Source organism: Rhinatrema bivittatum, chromosome 11, assembly GCF_901001135.1.
Source record: "Rhinatrema bivittatum chromosome 11, aRhiBiv1.1, whole genome shotgun sequence".
NCBI classification, from domain to species: domain Eukaryota; kingdom Metazoa; phylum Chordata; class Amphibia; order Gymnophiona; family Rhinatrematidae; genus Rhinatrema; species Rhinatrema bivittatum.
Genome location: NC_042625.1, coordinates 54,803,811 through 54,825,742, shown reverse-complemented (window position 1 = coordinate 54,825,742; position 21,932 = coordinate 54,803,811). Strand labels below are relative to the sequence as shown.

The 21,932-nt window shown below is 50.0% G+C and overlaps 1 protein-coding gene across 1 annotated transcript in view; it reads right to left on the bottom strand.

Moving 5' to 3' along the window:
* The window catches only part of GCN1 (GCN1 activator of EIF2AK4), a 433,190-nt gene that overhangs the window by 254,414 nt on the left and 156,844 nt on the right, over positions 1–21,932 (bottom strand). The window contains 5 exon segments of the mRNA XM_029571925.1: positions 8,690–8,814; positions 8,980–9,169; positions 9,256–9,415; positions 16,668–16,743; positions 17,599–17,691. Of these exon segments, the coding sequence (XP_029427785.1) occupies positions 8,690–8,814; positions 8,980–9,169; positions 9,256–9,415; positions 16,668–16,743; positions 17,599–17,691 (644 nt within the window).

Below are 21,932 nucleotides of genomic sequence, written 5' to 3'. Positions count from 1 at the left end.
GTTGGCTAGTTTCTCTAGTTCGCTTTTGAACAGGAGTGTTCCCTTGAAAGGCATCCTTGTGAGTCTCGTTTTGGAGGAAGCGTCGGCCGACCAGTTTCGGAACCAGGATTTGTCTTCTGGCTGCCACGGTGGATGACACTCCTCTAGCTGCTGTGCGTACCAGATCCAAAGCGGCATCCACGAGGAATGATACAGCTAGTTCCAGGGCCTCCCCAGGAGGGTTGATCCTGGTCTGTGCTAAGCAAGCGTGTGTCACCACGGCACAGCAGGCCGCAATCTGTAAAGACATAGTGGAGACGTCAAAGGACTGTTTGAGGATAGATTCTAGATGTCTGTCTTGAGCATCCTTGAGTGCTGCTCCTCTCTCCACCGGGATAGTAGTGCGCTTAGAGACCATGCAGACCATGGCATCCACTTTCGGACATGCCAGGAGATCTTTGGCGGCTGAGTCCAGAGGGTACATGGTTGCCAGAGCCTGGCCCCCTTTGAATGTAGTTTCTGGGGCATCCCATTCCAGGTAAATTAGTTCCTGGACGGCTTGTAATAATGGGAAATGGCGGGAGGTCTGACTGAGTCCTTCTAATAGTGGGTTTGTCTTAGGTTCTCCCGAGGCACTTGTGCCCGGGATAGCAAGCTCTTTTAAGCTGTGTGTGACCAGGTCTGGAAGCTCGTCCTTGGTGAAAAAGCATCTCATGGTTTGGTGGGGCTCTGTCCCCCGGGGGGAGTTCCCCTTCCCTCCAGGGGTTCTGTATCCTCATCTGAGTTGTCCCTGTTCCCGAAGGTGGGGCTTCTGGGCAGTGGGATCACGTCCCTGGGCATAGAGGGTCCCGGCATGTTGAGGTCCTCTGGTGGAGCCTGTGGCCGTATTATAGGAGGCCCCGGTTGCATGTGGACGAAGGTATGCAGACCTTTGAACAATTCCACCCAGGAGATAGATGCTGGGTCTAGACTAAGGGGCGCCGTGTCCCTGGGGAGCCCCGTTTGAGGGGGGGTCCCACTGTGCAATGCTAGGTCCGGCATACTGCTCGAGAGGCTGGAGCCCGGTACTGGCTGGGGGGGCCATGAGTTGGATCCCCTAGGGCCTCTTCGCACTACATACATAGGGCCGTGGCCTCCTCATGCTGTACAGCTCTAATGTGGCATGCTGGGCAAAGGCCCTGAGCTTTGAGTTTATTTTCCAGTGGTGCCATGGCTTGTGTGCACTCTGGTGTGCATCGAAGTTATGTGCGTAGGTTTGGTGTGTGCTCAGGGAGATGTGTGTGCTGTTGTGCGCACAGGTCGAAGTTATGCGCCCGGCACAGTAAGCGCGTGGCTATGTGCGTCGCTTGTGCGCCCGGTACTTGGGCGCGCGACATTGTGCACACAAGGTATTTGTGCGCACGGTTCGCCTCTGTGCGCACAGATCTAAACGGTGGACAGGGCGACGAACAGAGTAAAATGGTGACAGTGACCACGCGGACAATATGGCGACCCCCTCGGAGGGTCTCCACATGGGAGGACCCTCGGATCTGACCAGGGTCTAGCCCTGCTAGGGCAGATCAACCCAGTGGCACTGGTCCCGGCTGGTGACCTGTGCGGCTCCTTGAGCTTCGGAGACTGGAGACTTTTAAATAGATTTCTACCTTACCTTGTCTCGGTGCTTCCCGGTCTCATTCCGGGCGGTCTCCGGCTGCGGGGAGAAAGGGAAAATACCTTCACCGCCACGCTCGAGGTTGCACCCGCTGTCTCTCAGCCTCACCCGATGTCGGGGGCTAGGTCCCTGCCACCGGACCGAGGCTTACCTCCGAGGGATCGTGGAAATCACCTCAGGAAATCTCAACTGGGGGAGGGACCCAATGGGTGTCACCGCAGGATCTCGTGTGTAGAGGTAAAATGTAGAGATTACTTACCTGATAATCTCGTTTTCCTTAGTGTATGCAGATGGACTCATTACAAATGGGTATAGCGTGCTCGTGCTAGCAGTTGGAGACGGATCTGACGTCAGCACGGGTACATATACCCCCGCAGGAAGTGCAGCAACTCAGTAATCTTCCTTGCAAAAGCTTTATGGCTATATGTGTGACTGACCGATCGATTAAATGAACGTGATTACCCTTACCGATTGATAGTAGCTGGAGACCGCCAGTGTTCTCAACCGGAAGGCGTCGACACCCGGCAGGGTGGCTGCCCTATATAAGAAAACATGGCTTACCGTGAGTAGGTGAATCCCCATGTATACCGGCAGCTGGGCGGGATGCTGAGTCCATCTGCATACACTAAGGAAAACGAGATTATCAGGTAAGTAATCTCTACATTTCCTAGCGTGTAGCAGATGGACTCATTACAAATGGGATGTACAAAAGCTACTCCCGGACTGGGTGGGAGGCTGCCCGAGGTCCGTTTAGGATTGCCCTCACAAATGCTGTGTTCTCCCTAGCCTGGACGTCCAGACGGTAGAATCTGGAGAAGGTATGGAGGGAGGACCACGTAGCCGCTTTACATATCTCTGCAGGCGACAGCATCCTAGTTTCTGCCCAGGAGGCCGCTTGGGCCCTGGTAGAGTGAGCCTTGACCCGTAGAAGTGGTGGTTTTCCCGCTTCTACGTAGGCCGCCTTGATAACTTCCTTGATCCAGCGAGCAATAGTCGCCCGTGAGGCCGCTTCTCCTTGCTTCTTCCCACTGTGAAGAACGAACAGGTGGTCCGTCTTTCGTACTGCTTCCGACATTTCCAGGTATCTGGACAGCAACCTGCCGATGTCGAGATGGCGCAGTCTTCGACCTTCTTCTGACTTCTTCAAACCTTCCGTGGTTGGCAAGGATATGGTTTGGTTGAGGTGGAAGTGTGAGACTACTTTGGGTAAGAAGGAAAGAACAGTGCGAAGATGGTTAGCCCCTGGAGTGATTCTGAGAAACGGATCGCGGCAGGACAGCACTTGTAGCTCGGAGATGCGGCGTGCTGAGCATACGGCCAGCAAGAACACCATCTTCAAGGTTAACGAACGGAGGGACAGGCCTCGGAGGGGTCTGAAGGCGGGTCCCGCTAGGAATTCCAAGACTAGGTTGAGGTTCCACAGGGGCACTAGCCACTTCGGTGGCAGGCGAATGTGTTTGACTCCTTTCAAGAAACGTGAAACGTCTGGGTGTGTGGCAATGCTATTGCCGGCGCTCCTGGGGCCGTAGCAGGATAGCGCTGCCACCTGAACCTTGATTGAACTGAGGGTCAGACCCTTCTGAAGTCCATCTTGCAGGAAATCCAGAATGATGGGGATTTTAGCGGCATGCGGATTGGTGCTGCGAGTTTCGCACCAGGCTTCAAATACTCTCCAGATCCTTATATAAGTTAGTGATGTGGAGAACTTGCGTGCTCGGAGGAGTGTGTCTATTACCGGCCCCGAGTATCCCCTTTTCTTCAGTCTAGCCCTCTCAATGGCCAGACCGTAAGAGAGAATTGAGCTGGATTCCCGTGGAGGAGGGGACCTTGTCGCAGCAGGTCCCTGTGAGGGGGCAGGGGTAGAGGTTCCCCTGCCAGTAGTCTTCTCATGTCTGCGTACCAGGATCTTCTTGGCCAGTCCGGGTTCACCAGAAGAACTAGGCCTCTGTGCCGCTGAATCTTGTGTATAGTGGCACCTAGCAGGGGCCATGGGGGAAAGGCATATAGCAGGATCCCCGGAGGCCATGGCTGCACCAGGGCGTCGATCCCGTGGGATAGAGGATCTCGCCTGCGACTGAAGTATCTGGGTACTTGAGCGTTGGACCTGTCCGCTAGTAGGTCCATGCCCGGGGTCCCCTACTGATCCACAATCATTTGGAAGGCCGTGGGTGACAGCTGCCATTCCCCCGGGTTTAGGCTTTCTCTGCTGAGGAAGTCTGCCGTGGCGTTGTCCTTCCCGGCAATGTGGAAGGCGGAGATGTCCTGGAGATTTGCTTCCGCCCAAGCCATCAGGGGGGCTATTTCTAAGGATACCTGTCGGCTTCTGGTTCCACCCTGTCGGTTGATGTATGCCACCGTGGAGGCGTTGTCCGACATCACTCTGACTGCTCTGTTTCGAAGTCTGTGGGCAAATCACAGGCAGGCTAGCCTGACTGCCCGTGCCTCTAGCCGGTTGATGTTCCACCCCAACTCTTCTCTGTTCCACCGCCCCTGGGCGGTTAGCTCTTCGTAGTGTGCTCCCCAGCCACTCAGGCTGGCATCTGTAGTGAGCAGGGTCCAGGTTGGGGAGGACATCCTTGACCCCCGGCTCATGTGGCCTGGCTGCAGCCACCACCGTAACTGATTCCGTACTCTGGCCGGTAGAGGTAGATGCACGATGTAGATCTGTAATCGTGGGCGCCACCGAGATAGGAGGGCGCGCTGCAACGGTCTCATATGAGCCCGTGCCCATGGTATCACTTCCAGAGTGGAGGCCATTAGGCCGAGGACCTGTAGGTAATCCCAAGTCGTGGGCCGGGTGGTGCTCAGCAGATTCTGCAAGCGATCCCGGAGTTTTGATTTCCTCTTGGAGGTCAGGCTGATCTTGTCTTCCTGGGTGTCGAAACGGACGCCTAGGTATTCCAGCGACTGCGAAGGCTGTAGGGAACTCTTGTTTATGTTGACTACCCATCCTAGGCTTTCCAGAAGAGATAAAACTGTTGGTTGCCCGGTGGCTCTCCTCCGGTGACTTTGCCCTGATCAGCCAATCGTCTAGGTAGGGATGGACGAGAATGCCTTCCTTCCTGAGTGACGCCGCCACCACTACTATTACCTTGGTAAAGGTCCGTGGCGAGGTGGCTAACCCGAAGGGTAGAGCCCGGAACTGAAAGTGCTGATCCAGGACTTTGAAGCTTAAGTAACGCTGGTGATCCCGATGAATTGGGATATGCAAATAGGCCTCAGAGATCCAGGGATGTGAGATACTCCCCCGGCTGTATTGCATTTCGGACTGACCACAGAGTTTCCATGCGAAATCCTGGGACCCGTAAGTGCCGGTTGACTGACTTGAGGTCCAGGACGGGTCTGAAGGTGCCCCCCTTCTTGGGGACAATGAAATAAATGGAGTAATGCCCAAAATTTATGTCCAATGCAGGCACTGGGATTATGGCTTTTAGGGACAGGAGTCTCTCCAAGGTAGCTGCCAGCGCCGCCCTCTTGAGGGGCGGACAAGGCGATTCCACAAACTTGTCCGGAGGGAGCTGAAGGAAGTCCAGGTAATACCCTTCCCGGACAATGGCGAGGACCCACTGGTCCGAAGTAATCTCGACCCACTGCGGTAAAATAGGGTAAGCCTGCCCCCTATGGCTTCTTCCCCCAGATGGGTCGGCTGATTCTCATTGTGGGGTGCGGCGGGGACCCGACCCCGAACCAGTTCCCCTCTTGTTGTGCCTGGTCCGAAAGGACTGGTTCCTGGCCTGAGAACGAGGTGCTTGGTAGCGAGCCCTGTAAGGATTGAAGCGTTGAGAGCTTCTACCTCTGGATGGTCTAGGAAAAGGGCGCTGGTTCCTCCTTGACCTGTCTTCCGGTAGACGGGGTAATGGAGATGCACCCCATTTATTAGCCAGTTTCTCGAGGTCGCTGCCGAACAGGAGGGATCCCTTAAAGGGCATTCTGGTAAGGCGAGTCTTGGAGGAGTCGTCGGCTGACCAATTTCGTAGCCAGAGGTGTCTTCTGGCAGCCACTGAGGATGACACTCTCTTGGCTGCTGTACGGACTAGGTCGGAGGCAGCGTCAGTAAGGAACGAGAGGGCTGATTCCATTTCTTCTCCTGGGGTGTTGTTCCAGGCTTGTGATAAGCAGGAGCGCGTCACCACGGTGCAGCAAGTTGCAATTCGTAGGGACATGGCTGCCACCTCAAAGGCTTGTTTCAGAATGGCATCCATGCGCCGATCATGTGTATCCTTGAGGGCCACCCCTCCTTCCACCGGAATGGTGGTGCGCTTCACAATTGCGCTAACTATGGCGTCTACCATCGGGCACGCCAGCAGCTCCTTGGTTGCCGGGTCTAGGGGGTACATGCTAGACAAAGCCCGACCCCCTTTGAATGAAGCCTCCAGCGCATTCCACTCCAGATCGATTAACTGCTGTGCTGCTTGTAGGAGGGGAAAATGGTGAGCCGTTGGATGCAGGCCCTCTAGCAGGGGGTTCTCATTCTAGGTTCCCCTGGGGTGCCTGGGCCCGGGATAGCCAGCTCCGACAGGCATTGAGACACCAGGTCTGAAAGATCCTCCTTAGGAAAGAAGAGTCTCATGGTTCGATACGGTTCTATCCCCGAGGGGAGTTCCCCCTCCTCGGGGGGCTCGCCATCTTCCTCAGAGTAATCCGAGTCCCCATAAGTGGGGCTTCCGGGTGGCAGGGGGCCATGCGTAGGTCTTGAGGGTCCCAGGGTAGGGTCATCCGGTACGTATGGGTCCGGTCGGGGATCAGACTGCATCTTGACGAAGGCATGAATCCCCTTGAATAATTCCACCCAGGAGAGGGAAGCAGGTTCTAGCCATAGGGGCACCAGGTCTGTAGGGTTCCCTGGCTGCTCACCACGGCCTGCTAGGTTCGGGGTGTTCCCTGAGGAACTGGCAGTCAAACTGGGCTGAGACCGGTCCTGGCCTGGAACTCCCAGGGCCTCCTCACATTGAGCACATAGGGAGTCTGCTTCCTCGCTCTGTGTGGCTCTGAGGTGGCATGCTGAGCAGAGGCCAAGAGCTCTTATGCATGATTCTGGAAGTGCCTGCTCTGCGGACGTATGGGCTCTCTTACGCTCCATCGCGTCTGTTATCCGCACACTCCGGTGTGTTCTCAGCCCTTTCAATGTGCTCCTACCAAAGAGCGCCTATGAATGTGCGCCTATCAACGTGCGCTTATCAATATGCGCCTAGTACGTGCGCCTATCAACATGCGCCCATGGTCGTGCGCCCATGTGCGCGTATCAGCGTGCGCCTCTCAACGTGCGCCTAAGCAATGGGCGCCCAAACCTTTCCGGGCGCCTAACATACGCGCTCGTCGCCCTGTTGAGAACGAGGCGGCGAACCAGGGCTGGCGACCGAGCCGGCAGGCAAAATGGCGACCTCCTTGGCGGGCTGCCACGTAGGTCGACCCAGCTAATCCTCGCTCTCCGGAGACCAGTAAAGTAAAGATGTACGCCTTACCTGATCTTCGGCGCTTCCCGGCTGCGACCTGGGCGGTCTCCGGCTGCGGGGGGAGAAGGTAAGTACCGTCACCGCCGCGCTTGAGGAAATGCACCCGCTGCCTCTAAGCCGCGCCCGAACTCGTCTCGCTCGGGGGCTAAGTCCTCACCGGGACCGAGGCTGCCTCTATGCCGCGCCCGAGCCCTTCTCACTCGGGGCTAGGTCCCTGCCGCGAACTGGCCAGCGGACCGAGGCGCTCACCTCCGAGGGACCACGGAAATCACCTCGGGAAACTCAACTGGAGGAGGGACCCGAGGGTATCACCGCAGGAGTGCGGGGCTCGTCTTCAGGATTTCTTCTAAGAATTTAGTCGTTAGAATTTGGAAGAACGCTCAGCGAGCGTAAGGGAGCTCCAAACTGCTTTGGAGACGGAAATTACTGAGTTGCTGCACTTCCTGCGGGGGTATATGTACCCGTGCTGACATCAGATCTGTCTCCAACTGCTAGCACGAGCACGCTATACCCATTTGTAATGAGTCCATCTGCTACACGCTAGGAAATTTCTTCTTATTTTGGTTTTCTTTGGTAAAATTACTCTAACGCCGTGCGAGCGTGCATAGAGTCCCTAACTGCTATGGAGATGGAAAATACTGAAGAGCTGCACTTCCTGCAGGGGTATATGAACTAGGGCTGACATCAGATTGAAATCTGATCAGTCTCCAACTGCTATCAGGAGTACACTATACCCATTGGTCCTGAGTCCATCTGCTACACGCTAGGAAAACATATATTTCTAGAGCCGGAACAGCTTAGGGGCTTTCTAGATGGGAATTCTGGACGTGTGTAAAAGGGATAAGGGGTGTCCCGTGTTATAGTGAGGTTAATTTCTTATAATGATTGACAAGATATTAGGGCTCCATATTTCCTGTATAATCTTGGTTCCGAAATTTCCAAATACATTGAGAGATTTTGTGTTAGAATGTTTAAAACATTCTTTACCATTAGTTTCTTATATATTTTTCCTTTGAAAATAAGGTGTACAAATTCTCTATTTTCTTTTGTAAATGATATTGTAATATATCTGAAAATGCAAAATTTAAAATTAAAGAAACAAAAACAAAAAAACAGGCTCACAAATTATAAGACAGAACTCTGCTTGATATAAAATCAAAACTGTATTGAACAGCACTCTTCAGACCCTTTGTTGCAATTTTAGTTGCAACTCAAGTTGAACGCTTCCCTAAATAGAAATGTTTTAAAATGCTTTAGAACATGCCACCTTGCAGAGAGCATCAAGGAGTTGGTTCCATAATATTGGACCTAGTACCACAAAAAGCCTCTCTTGTGACTCTGCTGATTTAACAAATTGAGCGGAGGGCGCATCCAGCAGGCATAGTACAGAAAGTCAAAGACTTCTCACCGGCCCTCTTTTCTTTAACATATGATGTATAAAGGCCCTGATATTTTACCTCATAGGACTTGTGATGCAGAATCCAGCAGTGTGATAGCTTTTCAGTGGGCTCCTTTTACTCCATCTATTTCTTTTTAAGTGAGAAACTAATTTGACTCAATCTGACCCTTTTGTTCTCCCCTCCCCTTTCAGAAAATGTCTAGTCACCTGATCCATGGTACTCTGCAAGGCAATTGAGGGTAGAATCTCATCCAGATGTTTATTAATAAAACACACAGGATCAATCTTCATCCTGAGCAGAAGAGCTGGCCAAAGTCCTGACTGTGCTGCAACTGGTAAAGAGAGAGGAAGCATCAGAAACAATTACCCTACAACATCCAATCGTTACTTCCCAGGCAACACTTACAAGCGCAAGCCATGGGTGACAGACAGGAAGGAAAGCACAGAAGATTTACATGAGCCCTTCTCCTAAGCACAAAGCCTCCTCTCACACTCACCTATGGAAGGGTGGTGTGCCACAATCAGGAGCTCATGTGCTATTTTCTCTCCTTCATCAGGATCTGCTTCCAAACCTGGCCCACTAACAATGACACACAGTGTCTCTTGCAAAATCCGAGGGGAGATGTATGCTTTTCCTGGCTCAGATAGCTCCCCTGACTCAGTCACCATGACCTCTGGTGGAAGTACCTAATAAGAATATCATGATAAGTCATGCATGATGATTCTCAGTAAATGACAAGATCTATTCAATGTCTTCCTCTTTTTTGACTCACCTTATGAGACAGAAGAACAACTCTGAGCTCCTCCAGGAGACCATATGCCAGTTTAGCTCCTCCGAGCGAAGACAGGAGCTTCCTCGCGGTCTTCTGGGCCTGTCTGCGAACTCTCCAAGTACGAGTCAGCAACACAGTGATCAGCGTTCGATGATATTGCCTGAAATCATGACAAAAGCAAGTTCAATGGTAAAAAAATGCTGACAGATTTATAGAGAATGCAGCCAATTTTGGAACAGACTGCCTGTATTTCCTGTTTCTGAGACAAATAATACTCCTGAACACAATTCTGGAATGACTTGGCAGGTAAGCACTTCATATCTCTACCCTCAGGCAGGTATTTTCATATTCAATTACAATGAAGATTTATTATTCATTTTTACCAGCAGAGCAGGGCTTACAATGTAGCTGTGAACCTGGAGATCTGTGTTACCACTCTCAGCAACTTACCTCTCTGGTAAGTCTGTGAATCATTTGGGAAAGGTACCCAGCACTTTAATGGACCAACCTATATAGCACTATGTACAGTGATGGTGCTACAAACATATAAAAAATAAATTGTAATTTCGACCCTCCTGACATAATTGTGCAATGTTTTGATAGTGGCCCCAAGACTACTAGTTGTCTCTGGCTTCGCCTGACACAAATCAATTCCTCATCTCTCAAGGGGTCAGTCTGTCCACCCACTTTATTTGCAATGCAAGGTGCTTTCACGTGCTCTATTTATAATGTGAATGTTTTATCCGAGGTCCTAAGCAGCTCACATAAAAACATTCTTAACAGATAAAACAAGCATACTCACAAGTTAACTATAAAACCAGATCTCTGCTTAATATAAAATCAAATCTGTATCTGTCAACAGCCCACTAGCTTGAATATCACTCTTCAGACCCTTTGTTGTTATTTTAGTTGCAACTCAAGTTGAACACTTCCCTAAACAGAAATGTTTTTAAATGCTTTAGAACATGCCTCCTTTATTTGCAGTGCTGACCCCTTCTCCATTTTCAGGATCTTAATCTACCTCCAACATCCTTTTCTCCTTGAAGTCCCCTCCTTTCAGTTTCTGAAGCTCCACATTCTTAGTTTCTCAGTGCTTCATCTCTCCTAATTCTACATCTCTTCCTTCTCTGACCTTTTTGCTCAACATCTGCTCTCCTCTTTCTCCCTCTCAATCCCTCTCCCCCACACACCCACCTCTGTAAATAGTCAGCTGCCTTTAATTCACCCAGCAGCTACATCTCCTCCATTCTTCACAGTGTGCATCTCTTACTCAGGAAGAAAGTGAGAGTCACAAGGAAGAGACAGTCATGCAGATTCCACCCGCTATAGCGGCTGAATATGCTCCATTAGCCTGTAAGACAACATGTCTGTCTCTTAATCTACCTTCCCATCTTTCTCCAAATTCCTCCATTCCCCCTCTCATTTCACCTACATCTCCTATCATATTCCTAACATCCCTCCTTGGCAGAGGCAGCTTTTGGCCATTAGTTAAGAGAATATGCATTCAGCCTCTCTCCACTGTGTGTTAATTGCTTCAACATGGAAGCAAATTAGTGGAAAGGAGCAACAACCCTGGGGATCTATCCCTGCATTACCTGCTCCTCAGGAAAATTTGTTTCTTACCTGATGATTTTCGTTCCTGTAGTACCACGGATCAGTCCAGACTCCTGGGTTTATTCATCCATGCCAGCAGGTGGAGACAGAGAAAGTAAAACTGACACTGCTTTATATACACTGATGACACCTGCAGTTCCTCAGTATTGATCTGTACCCAAGCTAAATGCAAAACACACCATAAAAAAACATTTCAATACAAACTTGATAAAAAAAACTTCTATTGTCTGTAATTTAAAACAGTTGAGCGGACAACTCTCCACCCTCCTTACTACTTGGGTGGGTTCTGGACTGATCCGTGGTACTACAGGAACGAAAATCATCAGGTAAAAAACAAATTTTCCTTTCCCTGTACGTACCCGGATCAGTCCAGACTCCTGGGATGTACCAAAGCTTCCTAAACAGGGTGGGTCCTGGAGAGTCCCGCTCGTAACATGCTTTCGCCAAAAGACAGGGACTCCCGATCAGCCACATCCAGCTGATAATGCCTTGCAAAAGTATGCAGAGACTTCCAAGCTGCCGCTCTACAAATCTCTTGTGGTGATACCATGTGAGCCTCTGCTCAAGAGATCGCCTGAGAACGAGTGGAATGGGCCCTCAAGCCTTCCGGAACTGGCTTACCCTTGAGAATGTAAGTGGAGCCAATAGCCTCCTTAAGCCATCTGGCAATGGTAGTTTTGGAAGCTTGAGACCCCTTTTTCGGACCACTCCATAAAACGAAAAGATGATCAGATCGTCTAAAACCATTTGTGACTTTAAGATAGCGAAGTATCGCTATATGGACGTCCAGTAGCCGAAGCTCACGAGCATTAGACTCAGAGGCTGCCAAATCCAGAAAGACCGGTAGCTCTATAGACTGATTAACGTCTATGAACAATTTCAAGAAGAAATTGAAAACATGGCTGTTCATCCAAGCCTACCCAGAATAAAAGTCATTAATCCTTGCCAAAGTAGACCACAATAGGCCTACCCCCTTTTTTCTCATATTGAGGAACTATGTTTGTTATACTCCATCTCCTCACCTCGAGGACCTTGTTTTAGTTAACCTGTCTTTCTGAGCTGCCTGTCGTTACCCCCCCTCCCAGTTGAATTTCCTGTTAAAATGTAATTTTCCAAACCTTTTTGTTTACTGTAAACCGACATGATGTCCACAACGAATACCGGTATATAAAAATGTTTAAATAATAATAAATAACATGGAAGGTGGACACTACTTTCGGGAGAAAGGATGGCACCATTCGCAAAGATACACCCACGTCCGATATTTTAAGAAAAGGATCTCTACATGACAGCGCTTGTAATTCCGAAATTCTCCTCGCAGAGCAAATAGCTACTAAGAAAACAACCTTTAAAGTCAAATCTTTAAGAGTAGCTCTGCGGATAGGTTCAAACAGAACCTCACACAAACCCTGAAGGACCAGACTGAGGTTCCAAGGAGGACAAACTCTCCTCACCAGTGGACGTAAATTCTTGACTCCTCAAATAAACCTGATCACATCAGGATGAGAGAACCAGCGGTAACCATCCAGCTTTCCCCTCAAACAAGCCAAAGCTGTCACATGAACTCTAAGAGAGTTGAAAGCAAGGCCCTTGACCAGACCGTCCTGAAGGAAAGACAAAACGTGTGACACTGAAGCTCGCAAAACCTTAGCCCCCTTAGCCATGCACCAGGACTCGAATACTTTCCAGACTCTGACATAAGATGACGAGGTGGACTTCCGTCTAGACTGGAGGAGGGTAGTAACTACAGTCTCCGGGTACCCTCTCAACCTTAAACGCCTCCTCTCAAAAACCAAGCCACTAGACAAAAGCGATCTGCCTAGTCGGAAATTACGGGGCCCTGCTGCAGGAGGCGAGGGAGATGACTGAGTCGTAACAGGCTTTCGACCGCAAGGTTTATCAGATTGGCGAACCATGGGCGGCGTGGCCACTCCGGGGCTACTAGCACCACCTTCCCTGGATGCCTCTCTATCTGCCACAAGATCTTTCCTCCCACCAGCAGCCAAGGAGGGAAAACATATAGAAGAACTCCCCGCGGCCAAGGAAGAACCAGATCATCTATGCCCTCTGCTCCGTATTCCCTTCGTCTGCTGAAAAATCGAAGAGCCTTTGCATTGTGGCGCATCGCTATCAGATCAACCTGAGGGTAGCCCCATTTCGTGCAAATGAGCTGCATAGCTCTGTCCGACAACTCTCATTCTCCCGAATTGAGTAGCGTGTGACTGAGATAATCTGCTTGCACACTTTCGACTCCGGCAGTATGAGACGCCGATATTTGAACTAAGTGCTGTTCTGCCCAAAAGATCAACTCCTGAACTTGATAAGCAGGCACGTGTCACCATGGCACAGCAGGCAGCGATCTGTAGTGACATAGCTGCTGCATCAAATGACTGTTTAAGGATGGATTCCTGACATCTGTTCTGGGCGTCTTTGAGTGCCGCTCCTCCTTCGACTGGAATGGTAGTGCGCTTCGTGCCAGCGCAGACCATAGCGTCCACTTTGGGGAACACGAGGAGTTCTTTGGCTGAGGGTTCCAGTGGATATAGGGCTTCTAGGGCCCATCCTCCTTTGAAACTGGCCTCTGGGGCATTCCATTCCAAGTCGATCAGTTGTTGTACGGCCTGCAGCAATGGGAAATGGTGTGAGGCCTGACGGAGACCGACCAGCAGAGGGTTCGTCTTTCGCTCCGCTGTGGCGCTTGTGCCTGGGATGGCCAGCTCCTTCAAGCGCAGAGCCACGAGGTCTGGTAACTCGTCTCTGGAGAAGAAATGCATCATGGTACGGTATGGTTCCATTCCTGGAGGGATTTCTCCATCCTCCAGGGAGTCTGGTTCTTCCTCCGAGGTGTCCGTGTCCCCTAAGAGGAGGCTTTTGTCCAGAGGGGCATGTCTCGGGGAGGCCGAGAGAGGCCTGGAAGGTTTTGGTCTTCTGGTGGAGGCTGTGGCTGTGTCACCGGTGGCACAGATTGTGCCTGGACAAAGGTTTGAAACCCTTTAAAGAATTCTACCCAGGAAAAGGTTCCTGGGTCCATATTGAAGCCAGCGGCGTTCCCAGAGGGACCCAACTGAGAAGGGGCCGAACCGGGGATAGAGAGGTCCAGGATACTATCGTTAGTGAAGCCGGATTCCTTTACTGGCCCGGGGGGGGGGGGGGGGGGTGCCTTGTCCTTATTCCCCCAGGGCCTCTTCGCACTGCAGGCACAGGGCCAAAGCCACTTCGAGTTGTGCCAATCTCAGGTGGCAGGCTGGGCAGAGAGGTTGTCCCTTGGCTTTCTTGGCTGATGGTGCCATGACTTGAGTGCTTGGAATCGTTCAAAACTCATCTGTGCACCTAAATGTGCGCAACAGGAGGCTTAAATATGCGCTCCGGTTGTGTCGGAGATTTGCGTGCAAGCTGCGGAAGATGTGCGTGCAGGCCGCTATGTGCACCTACGGAGAGATGCGCCCGCCAATGTGCGCACCGGCTTAATTTGTGCGCCCGGCACCATTGAGCGCGCCGCTGTGCACCCGGCACCTTTGTGCTCGCGCCACTATGCGCACAAGTACTTTATGTGCCTGGCTCACCGCTATGCGCCCAGCTCAATTGTGCGGACAATACGGCAATCAAGGGGGGGAGATGGCGCCAGCGACCATGCAGGCAAGATGGCGACCACCCCCGGAGGGTTTCCACGAGGGAGGACCCTTGTACCGAATCAGGGTCTAGCCCGGATGGGGCTGTTCAACCTGATGGGACAGATGCCGGAGGGCGATCTATGCGGCTATCCAAGCCTCGGAGACCGGAGACTTTAAGAAAAGTTTTCTACCTTATCTTGTCTCGGCGCTTCCCGATCTCGTGCAGGGCGGTCTCCAGCTGCGGGGGGTGAGGGAAATACCTTTACTGCCGCGCTTGGTATTGCACCCACTGCCTCTCAACCACTCCCGTTCCTGGGGGCTAAGTCAACGCCGGGAACTAGCTACTGGAGCGAGGCTTACCTCTGAGGGATCTCGGAAATCACCTCAGGAATTCTCGACTGGGGAGGGACCCTTAGGTATCACCGCAGGAGAGCAGGGCTCATCTTGTGGAGGTAAGATTTGGAATTTTCTTTCTTTGGTTTGAATTTCCTAACACTGTGCAAGCGGGTGTAGAGTCCCAAACTGCTAAGGAGATGGAGAAATACTGAAGAGCAGAGCTTCCTGCATGGGTATATGTAGTGCTGACGTCAGATTGAAATCTGACTCCGTCTCCAACTGCTATCAGGAGCACGCTATACCTATTGGCCCTGAGTCCATCAGCTACACGCTAGGAAAGGGGGGTTTTGGCCACCCCCACCGGGCACAAAGCTCTCCTGTTGTGCCAAAAAGCTTTGTGCATAAGCAGCACAAATTCTGGCGAGAACGGAGCCGGGGCCCATATGATATCCGCATCCATCGAAAAAGAGCCCCCCAGGCAGCTTGCCGAGTCCCCCTGTTCCCCAATAGGACCTGGGTGATCCAGGGAAAGGACTGGAGGAAAATCCCCCTCGGACCCCAACAGCGTGGGCCCGACCTCCGGGGGATCCAAAATGGCCGCCGTTCCCGCACCGGACAGCTAAATGCTAACTTAACCATTCAGAGCCGCAGGAGGAGGAAAGGACGCAACCTTCCTCAGTTTGGCAGGCACTGGGAGTTCTGAGGGAGCCCCTCCCCTCCGAAACACAGGCTAAGCACAGACCGAGGCGATTCAGCCACACAGGAGTCGCTCCACAAGCGCGGCAGGCCACCCCCCTCACCATCGAGTCACCAGCAGCCCGATCACACCCCAAAAGTAAAAAACAGAAAAACAGAAAACCTAAGAAAAAGACCTCCGAAACTGCGCACGCCGGGGGGGGGGGAGAACCGACCTAATACGCTGTTCCTACCTGCTTTTTTTTTTTTTTTTTTACTTTATTGCTCTAAAAGCAGCCTCACTGCAGGTTCCTGCTCCTAACACTGAAAAAAGCTGTCCAGCTCAATTCAGCAAGTTAACTAAAATAGGAGAGGAAAGTGAGGAAAAAATAAGGAGACAACACGTGAAAGGGAGGGATCTGGACCACCAGATGTGCACCTCACGGTTACCTGTGGAGCGGGCATACAAAAGGGTCATCGACGCCCAGCCCGTCCGCCTCGACCAAACAGGGTAGGGGTCCCTCACGAGAAATCCCGACCCCTGGGAGGAAGGCTCAGAGCAAAAATCAAAAATAAGACCAAAAAATACTGCAACAAACTGCAGGTTTATGCATCAGTCACCAACTGCTGGAGACAAAGAAATTCTGAGGACCTGCAGGTGGCATCAGTGTATATAAAGCAGTGTCAGTTTTACTTTCTCTGTCTCCACCTGCTGGAACGGATGAATAAACTCAGGAGTCCGGATTGATCCGGGTACATATAGGGAACTCCTCTTACCATGGCTAAAGAGCAGCGGTAAAAAGTGCTGCTACAGTACAATAACCTGTACCACTCCCCACTTGCTTTTCAGTCCGTAGCAGGTGTGCATCCTCCAGATGCACTTCACACCTCCTCACACTCTGAATCCAATAAAGAAATATTTATTTGATTTACATTCTTTTTGCTATTTCGCTGTCTCCAGAGGGTTCACAAATCTAAGTTTCTAGGTCACAAGGAGCGGCAGAGGGATTTGAACCCTGGCTTCCAGAGTTCATAGCCCACTGCTCTCACCACTAGGCTACTCCTCCACTCCACGTAAATTTATGTTAGAATATTTACAAATACATGCATATTCTAATAGCAGCACACTGGATAAGTTCTCAGACCTCAGAAACATTAGAAAAAATGTCTACATACTGCACTTTCTTATCCGGGAGTCGATGCATCTGGTCCAGTAAGAGTCTCTCAGTGAGTTGCAAAACTGTACATAGTGCTGTGTGAGGGAAAAGAGGCATATGGAATAAAATGCTTCAGGGAATAGGAGGAGAATGGGCTGCAAAAAGGGTTCAAAAACAGGCAGCAGCCAAAATTCTTAGATGCTGGAGTGGGAGAGCAATATTTATTGCTATTTTTTTATACTTTTCTTTGGCTCCAGCCCCTCGTCTTGTCCTGGGGCCACTACTGCTCCTCCCCATGGGCCTGATCAGGACCCCAGCAACCGCTGCCTCTCCCAGGTCGAGGACATCACTGCGCTTTCCCACCTCTGGGCTTCAATGTTTCTCCCTGCCTCAGCAGTTACTGCCCTTTCTCGCCCTAGCATGCCAGTAATCCTCTTGGCCCAGAGTAGCCACTGCTCATCCCACTCCCAGCCCTGGCTCCTTTGCCCAGTAGTAGGTAAAAAAAATTTAGTTGCATGGATTTTCTCCACCCTGGAAGGAGATGAACTTTCCATAGACTACACTACAAGCAGCAAGTACAGCACTGATACAAGTGATATGTGCCAAGGCAAACAGAAGTGGAACAAGCAATCAAGAATGTAAACACAAATAGTAACACAGTAAATAGCAGGCAAAAACCAAAAAGGTCCATCAATATGCCCAGAAGCAATTTTATGCGCATTTACCCAAAATAGATCAATTCCCACATGGAACACAACTCTCAATCCCATTGTGTCCTCTTTAAGGTTGCAACTGTTGCTCCGTGCAGGTTACCCCATGCCATCCAGGAAGCCCAATGCAGTCATATCACTGCTGCCTTGGGCTGTAATTGTAGCTCAGTGAAGGCTGCCCAGTTCCTTCATTACTAGGGTCCTCTGTGTTTATCCTATGTTTCCATCATTTTAACTCACCTTCCTCGGATGCCAAAGAAAGGAACTTCTCAGATGTGAAAATCTGTTTCTTTTCATCTAGAATCAGGTGCCAGATACCAGGCAGCTTAGATTCTGCAGGGAAAAAAATGGGGATTATTTAATCCAGGAATTAAGCAAGTGTTGCTTACCTGTAACAGGTGTTCTCACAGGACAGCAGGATGTTAGTCCTCACATATGGGTGACATCACAGGATGGAGCCCTGTACGGAAAACCTTTCTGTCAAAGTTTCTACAAAGCTTTGACTGACACTGGCACACTGAGTGCACCGAGCATGCTCAGCCTGCAATCATCCCTGTGAGCCACAGGTGTCTCCTTCAGTCTTGTCTTATAGCTAAAAGCACAAGCGAAACTAAAATAAAAGTAAAAACGTATACAGACCCAACTCCACAGGGTGGAGGGTGGGTTTCGTGAGGACTAACATCCTGCTGTCCTGTGAGAACACTTGTTACAGGTAAGCAACACTTGCTTTCTCATAGGACAAGCAGGATGGTAGTCCTTACATATGCGTGAGTACCGAGCTGAAGATGCCCGAGAGTGCACCAAATGCACCCAAGACGTGCGAAAGGCGCAATGATGAGGGTGGAATTTGGAAGGATGTTGGGTAGTTAAACCGAAAGGAATAGGAGTAGACGGACTGGCCAAACATGGAGCATGCCAGCTAGTCATATTTAAGCAGTAATGGGCTTTGAAGGTATGGAGAGAGATCCAGGTTGCAGCCTGATAAATATGTACAAGCAGCAGCGGCCGAAGGTAAGCTATGGAGGCTGGGACGGACACAACAGAATGTGGTTACACACAGTGTTGTAGTGAAATGCTTGCTTGTTGGTAGGAAAAGAGATACAGATCATCAATTAGGAGAATAGGTCTTTTTGCCCACTGGAACTCGCAGCTTGACTCTTGCCACAGAAGGAAAGAGTTAGGTGGAATTCCTATGGAGTGTAGTGCGATCTAGATAGAATGCAAGTGCACTATTACTGTCCATGGAGTGGAAAAACCCTCTCGCTTTGGTGAGAGAGAGGTGTTGGGAAAAATAGACAGAGTATATTCTGAGTAAGGTGAGATGCAACGTCTACCTTAAGAAAGATGTGAAGTTGAATACGTAAAACCACTCTGTCACGGAGGAACGCAGGGTCGGATGAGTATGTAACAAGGTGTGTAACTCACTGACCCTGTTGGCAGAAATGACATTTATGAGGGAAAGAATTTCCCATGTCAAACTGTGAAATGAGAGGAATGGAAAGGCTCGAACTGAGAACATATGAGACTTATAAGGATAAGATATAGGTTCCATTCCGTGACTAGTGAAAATAGAGGCGGCTTGATCAGTGGATAATCCATGGTAAGCTGACTCAGAAGGGGTTTACCGTTAATCGGGTATTCCCACTCCCGAACGATACACCATTTGGAACAGAGGTGCACGTGTGTGGAGGATGTCTGGGGAGCAGAATCCGAGGAAGCAAGAGAAAAGAGTGGTGTAGAAAAAAGAAAAAGGGAAATATCTTTTGTATGCGTCATGTGGTAAATCATGCCATTTTGAATGGTAGGATTTAGGTATGGAAGGTTTTGTGACGCTACCAGTACCTGAGAACATCAGTGAGTCTACAATTTGAGACTGACTTGTGAGAAGGCGAAGTGGTTACTGGTGTGATAGATTGAGAAGTATGGGAAGCATACTGGTCTCGGCCAGGACGTGGGTCTGAGGAACAGTGAACCCCATCCTGCTTCAGCATTAGAAGAGTGCTGGCTAAGAGGCAGCAGAAGAGACACATTTAAGAGGCCCTTGATGGAAGAAAGGCGTCTATGGGAACACATTGGAAACATGCATAGGGAGTAGAATCTGTGCACCGTATGGTTCGATTCGGACGCAGAGGGCAAGTTCGGTTGACCTCAGCATTAGAAAACCTTTCCCGTTACACATGAACTCCGAGACCATTCGAAAGGATGGAAACCTACATGGAGAAGGTCTGCGCGTTCAGTAAATCTCTTAGATAAGTGGCCCGAGGATACATGGAGTGAGCAAGGGCCAAATGTAGAGCTGCGCAGCTTCCTTGCAGAGCAGCTAAGAGGTTATGCGTGATTGTGTGCTGGAAAGCACATTGTCCCTATGCAGTCTGTCTGTATGCACAAAGATTTGTTGCAGAGGCAGTATTGGAAGGCATAAGGGTATAACTCATGACTACAAGCTCCAGGAAGTTCATGTGAAACTGTGCCTGGAGTGGAGTAGACGCATATTAGGTTGAGAAGCTTTTAGGTCAAACTTTACAACCCTGAGTAAATGCGAGCATGAGCAGAATCAGACTGCATGGGTTCTAGATCTGCAATATGGATGAGGGACGAAAGCGGTTGAACAGCTTAGACCCACTGATAATGGAATTTCACTGAATCTAACTCAAAGCAGTTTTCTATGAGGAAAGTGCATAGTGAAAAAACCCCATGGCCCAACAATGAAGAATTGAGGGGCTGAGGTTATGGAAAATGCACGCAGGAACATGTAAGAATTTATTAGAATGTCTGCGTGTATGCTGGACAGGAAGGTCACTATGACTGTGGTGTCCAGAAGTGTTGTATAAGGGATTCATGGCAGTGACGGCAGTGACAGGAATCCCAGTTAGTAAATGTATAGTGAGTCATGAAGAAGTTAGAGCTCCTTGCGTGGACTGACTGTGGTTATGCAGCTGTCCATGCAAGGAAAAGCGAGAATGATGTTGCACTCCGCAGAGAAACAGCAGTCACAGATAGTGATTTAATGAATACCCCAGTTGCCGAAGCTGGTGCAACCGGCAGAACTTGGGATTGTAATATTTTTGACTCACCATGAAGCACATAGAAAGATTAGAGGAATGTACTTTCTGCGATATGGAAGCATGGTAATGAGAGATACCATTTTGCCTGTGCCTTCTGAAGAAAGTTGGTATTTCTGAGGTCTAGGATGGGTGGAGAGTAACTACTTTCTGTTGAAAGAAAGAATAGTGTAATTAAAACTCCCCAACTCCCCCTCCCCCTCTCTGCGCTTTGTAGCGTCTGGGGGAGTGTACCGGGAACTTTAGTACAAGGTGGGATGGCCACTCTGATATCCGGCCAGTTGGGAGACCAGGTGGTGTCCAACTGGAGGGACTGATGTAATCTGGATATCATGTAACACCGTATGTGTTACATGATACAGATCGGGAACATGAGCGGTAAAGCCTTACCCGCATTTCTGTGTGCTGTACAAAGAGACATCGAGACCTGTCGTCAGGCTTCGAGGTGGATTTGCACTTGAGGCAGTATTTGCTGGATCTCGTGTTTAACAGATCAGTGAATGCACCTGGAAAAGAAAATTATTCCTTACCTGCTAATTTTCGTTCCTGTAGTACCAAGGATCAGTCCAGACAGTGGGTTATCTCCCCCTTCCAGCAGATGGAGTCAAATAGAACTTTGAAGGATGCTTCCTTATAAGGTAGTGCACCCTCTACTAATCCTCAGTATGGAGTATATCAAAGCAAAGAGGAAAATCAGGATAGATCAATACAATAGAATTAAGTAACAAATAACAGTGTGCAAAGGGCACAAAATCAGTGTCAAACAACAAACTTGCAGAATGAACCATTAACCAGCCAAAGGAAAAAAGGCACTGAAGAACAATTTGAGCAGAGAGGCAATCCCAAACAGAATAAACAGTCAGGAAGGGTGTCTGGACTGATCCTTGGTACTACAGGAACGAAAATTAGCAGGTAAGGAATAATTTTCTTTTTCCTGTATGTACCAGGATCAGTCCAGACAGTGGGATGTACCAAAGCTTCCCTACGTAGGGTGGGCCCCGGAAAGCCCTGCTCAAATGACCCTAGAGCCAAAGGAACCAAAAGTAGGCGACTGTATGTGTAGACGATAATGACGAGCAAAGGTATGTAATGATTTCCAAGTTGCCGCTCGACAAATCTCCTGGAACAAGACCGATTGCATCTCCGCCCAGGAAGCAGCCTGAGCTCGAAGAGAATAGGCCTTGACACCCGTCGGAGGTTGTCGACCCGCTCCAATGTAGGCCACCGAGATCACCTTCTTCAGCCAGCGAGCAATGGTAGTTTTCGACGCCTTGGCCCCCTTCTTCGGACCATGCCAGAGAACAAAAAGATTGTCTGACAAGCGAAAATCATTAGTGACTTCCAGATAGCGAATGAGGATACGCTTGACATCTAGCTTGCGTAGATCCTCCGATGCGTCTGCTGAGGATGGAAGCTCTACCGTTTTATTCAAGTGGAACTCGGAAACTACCTTGGGCAGAAAAGCAGGCACAGTGCGCAAGGAAACTCCCGAATCCGTAAAACGAAGGTAGG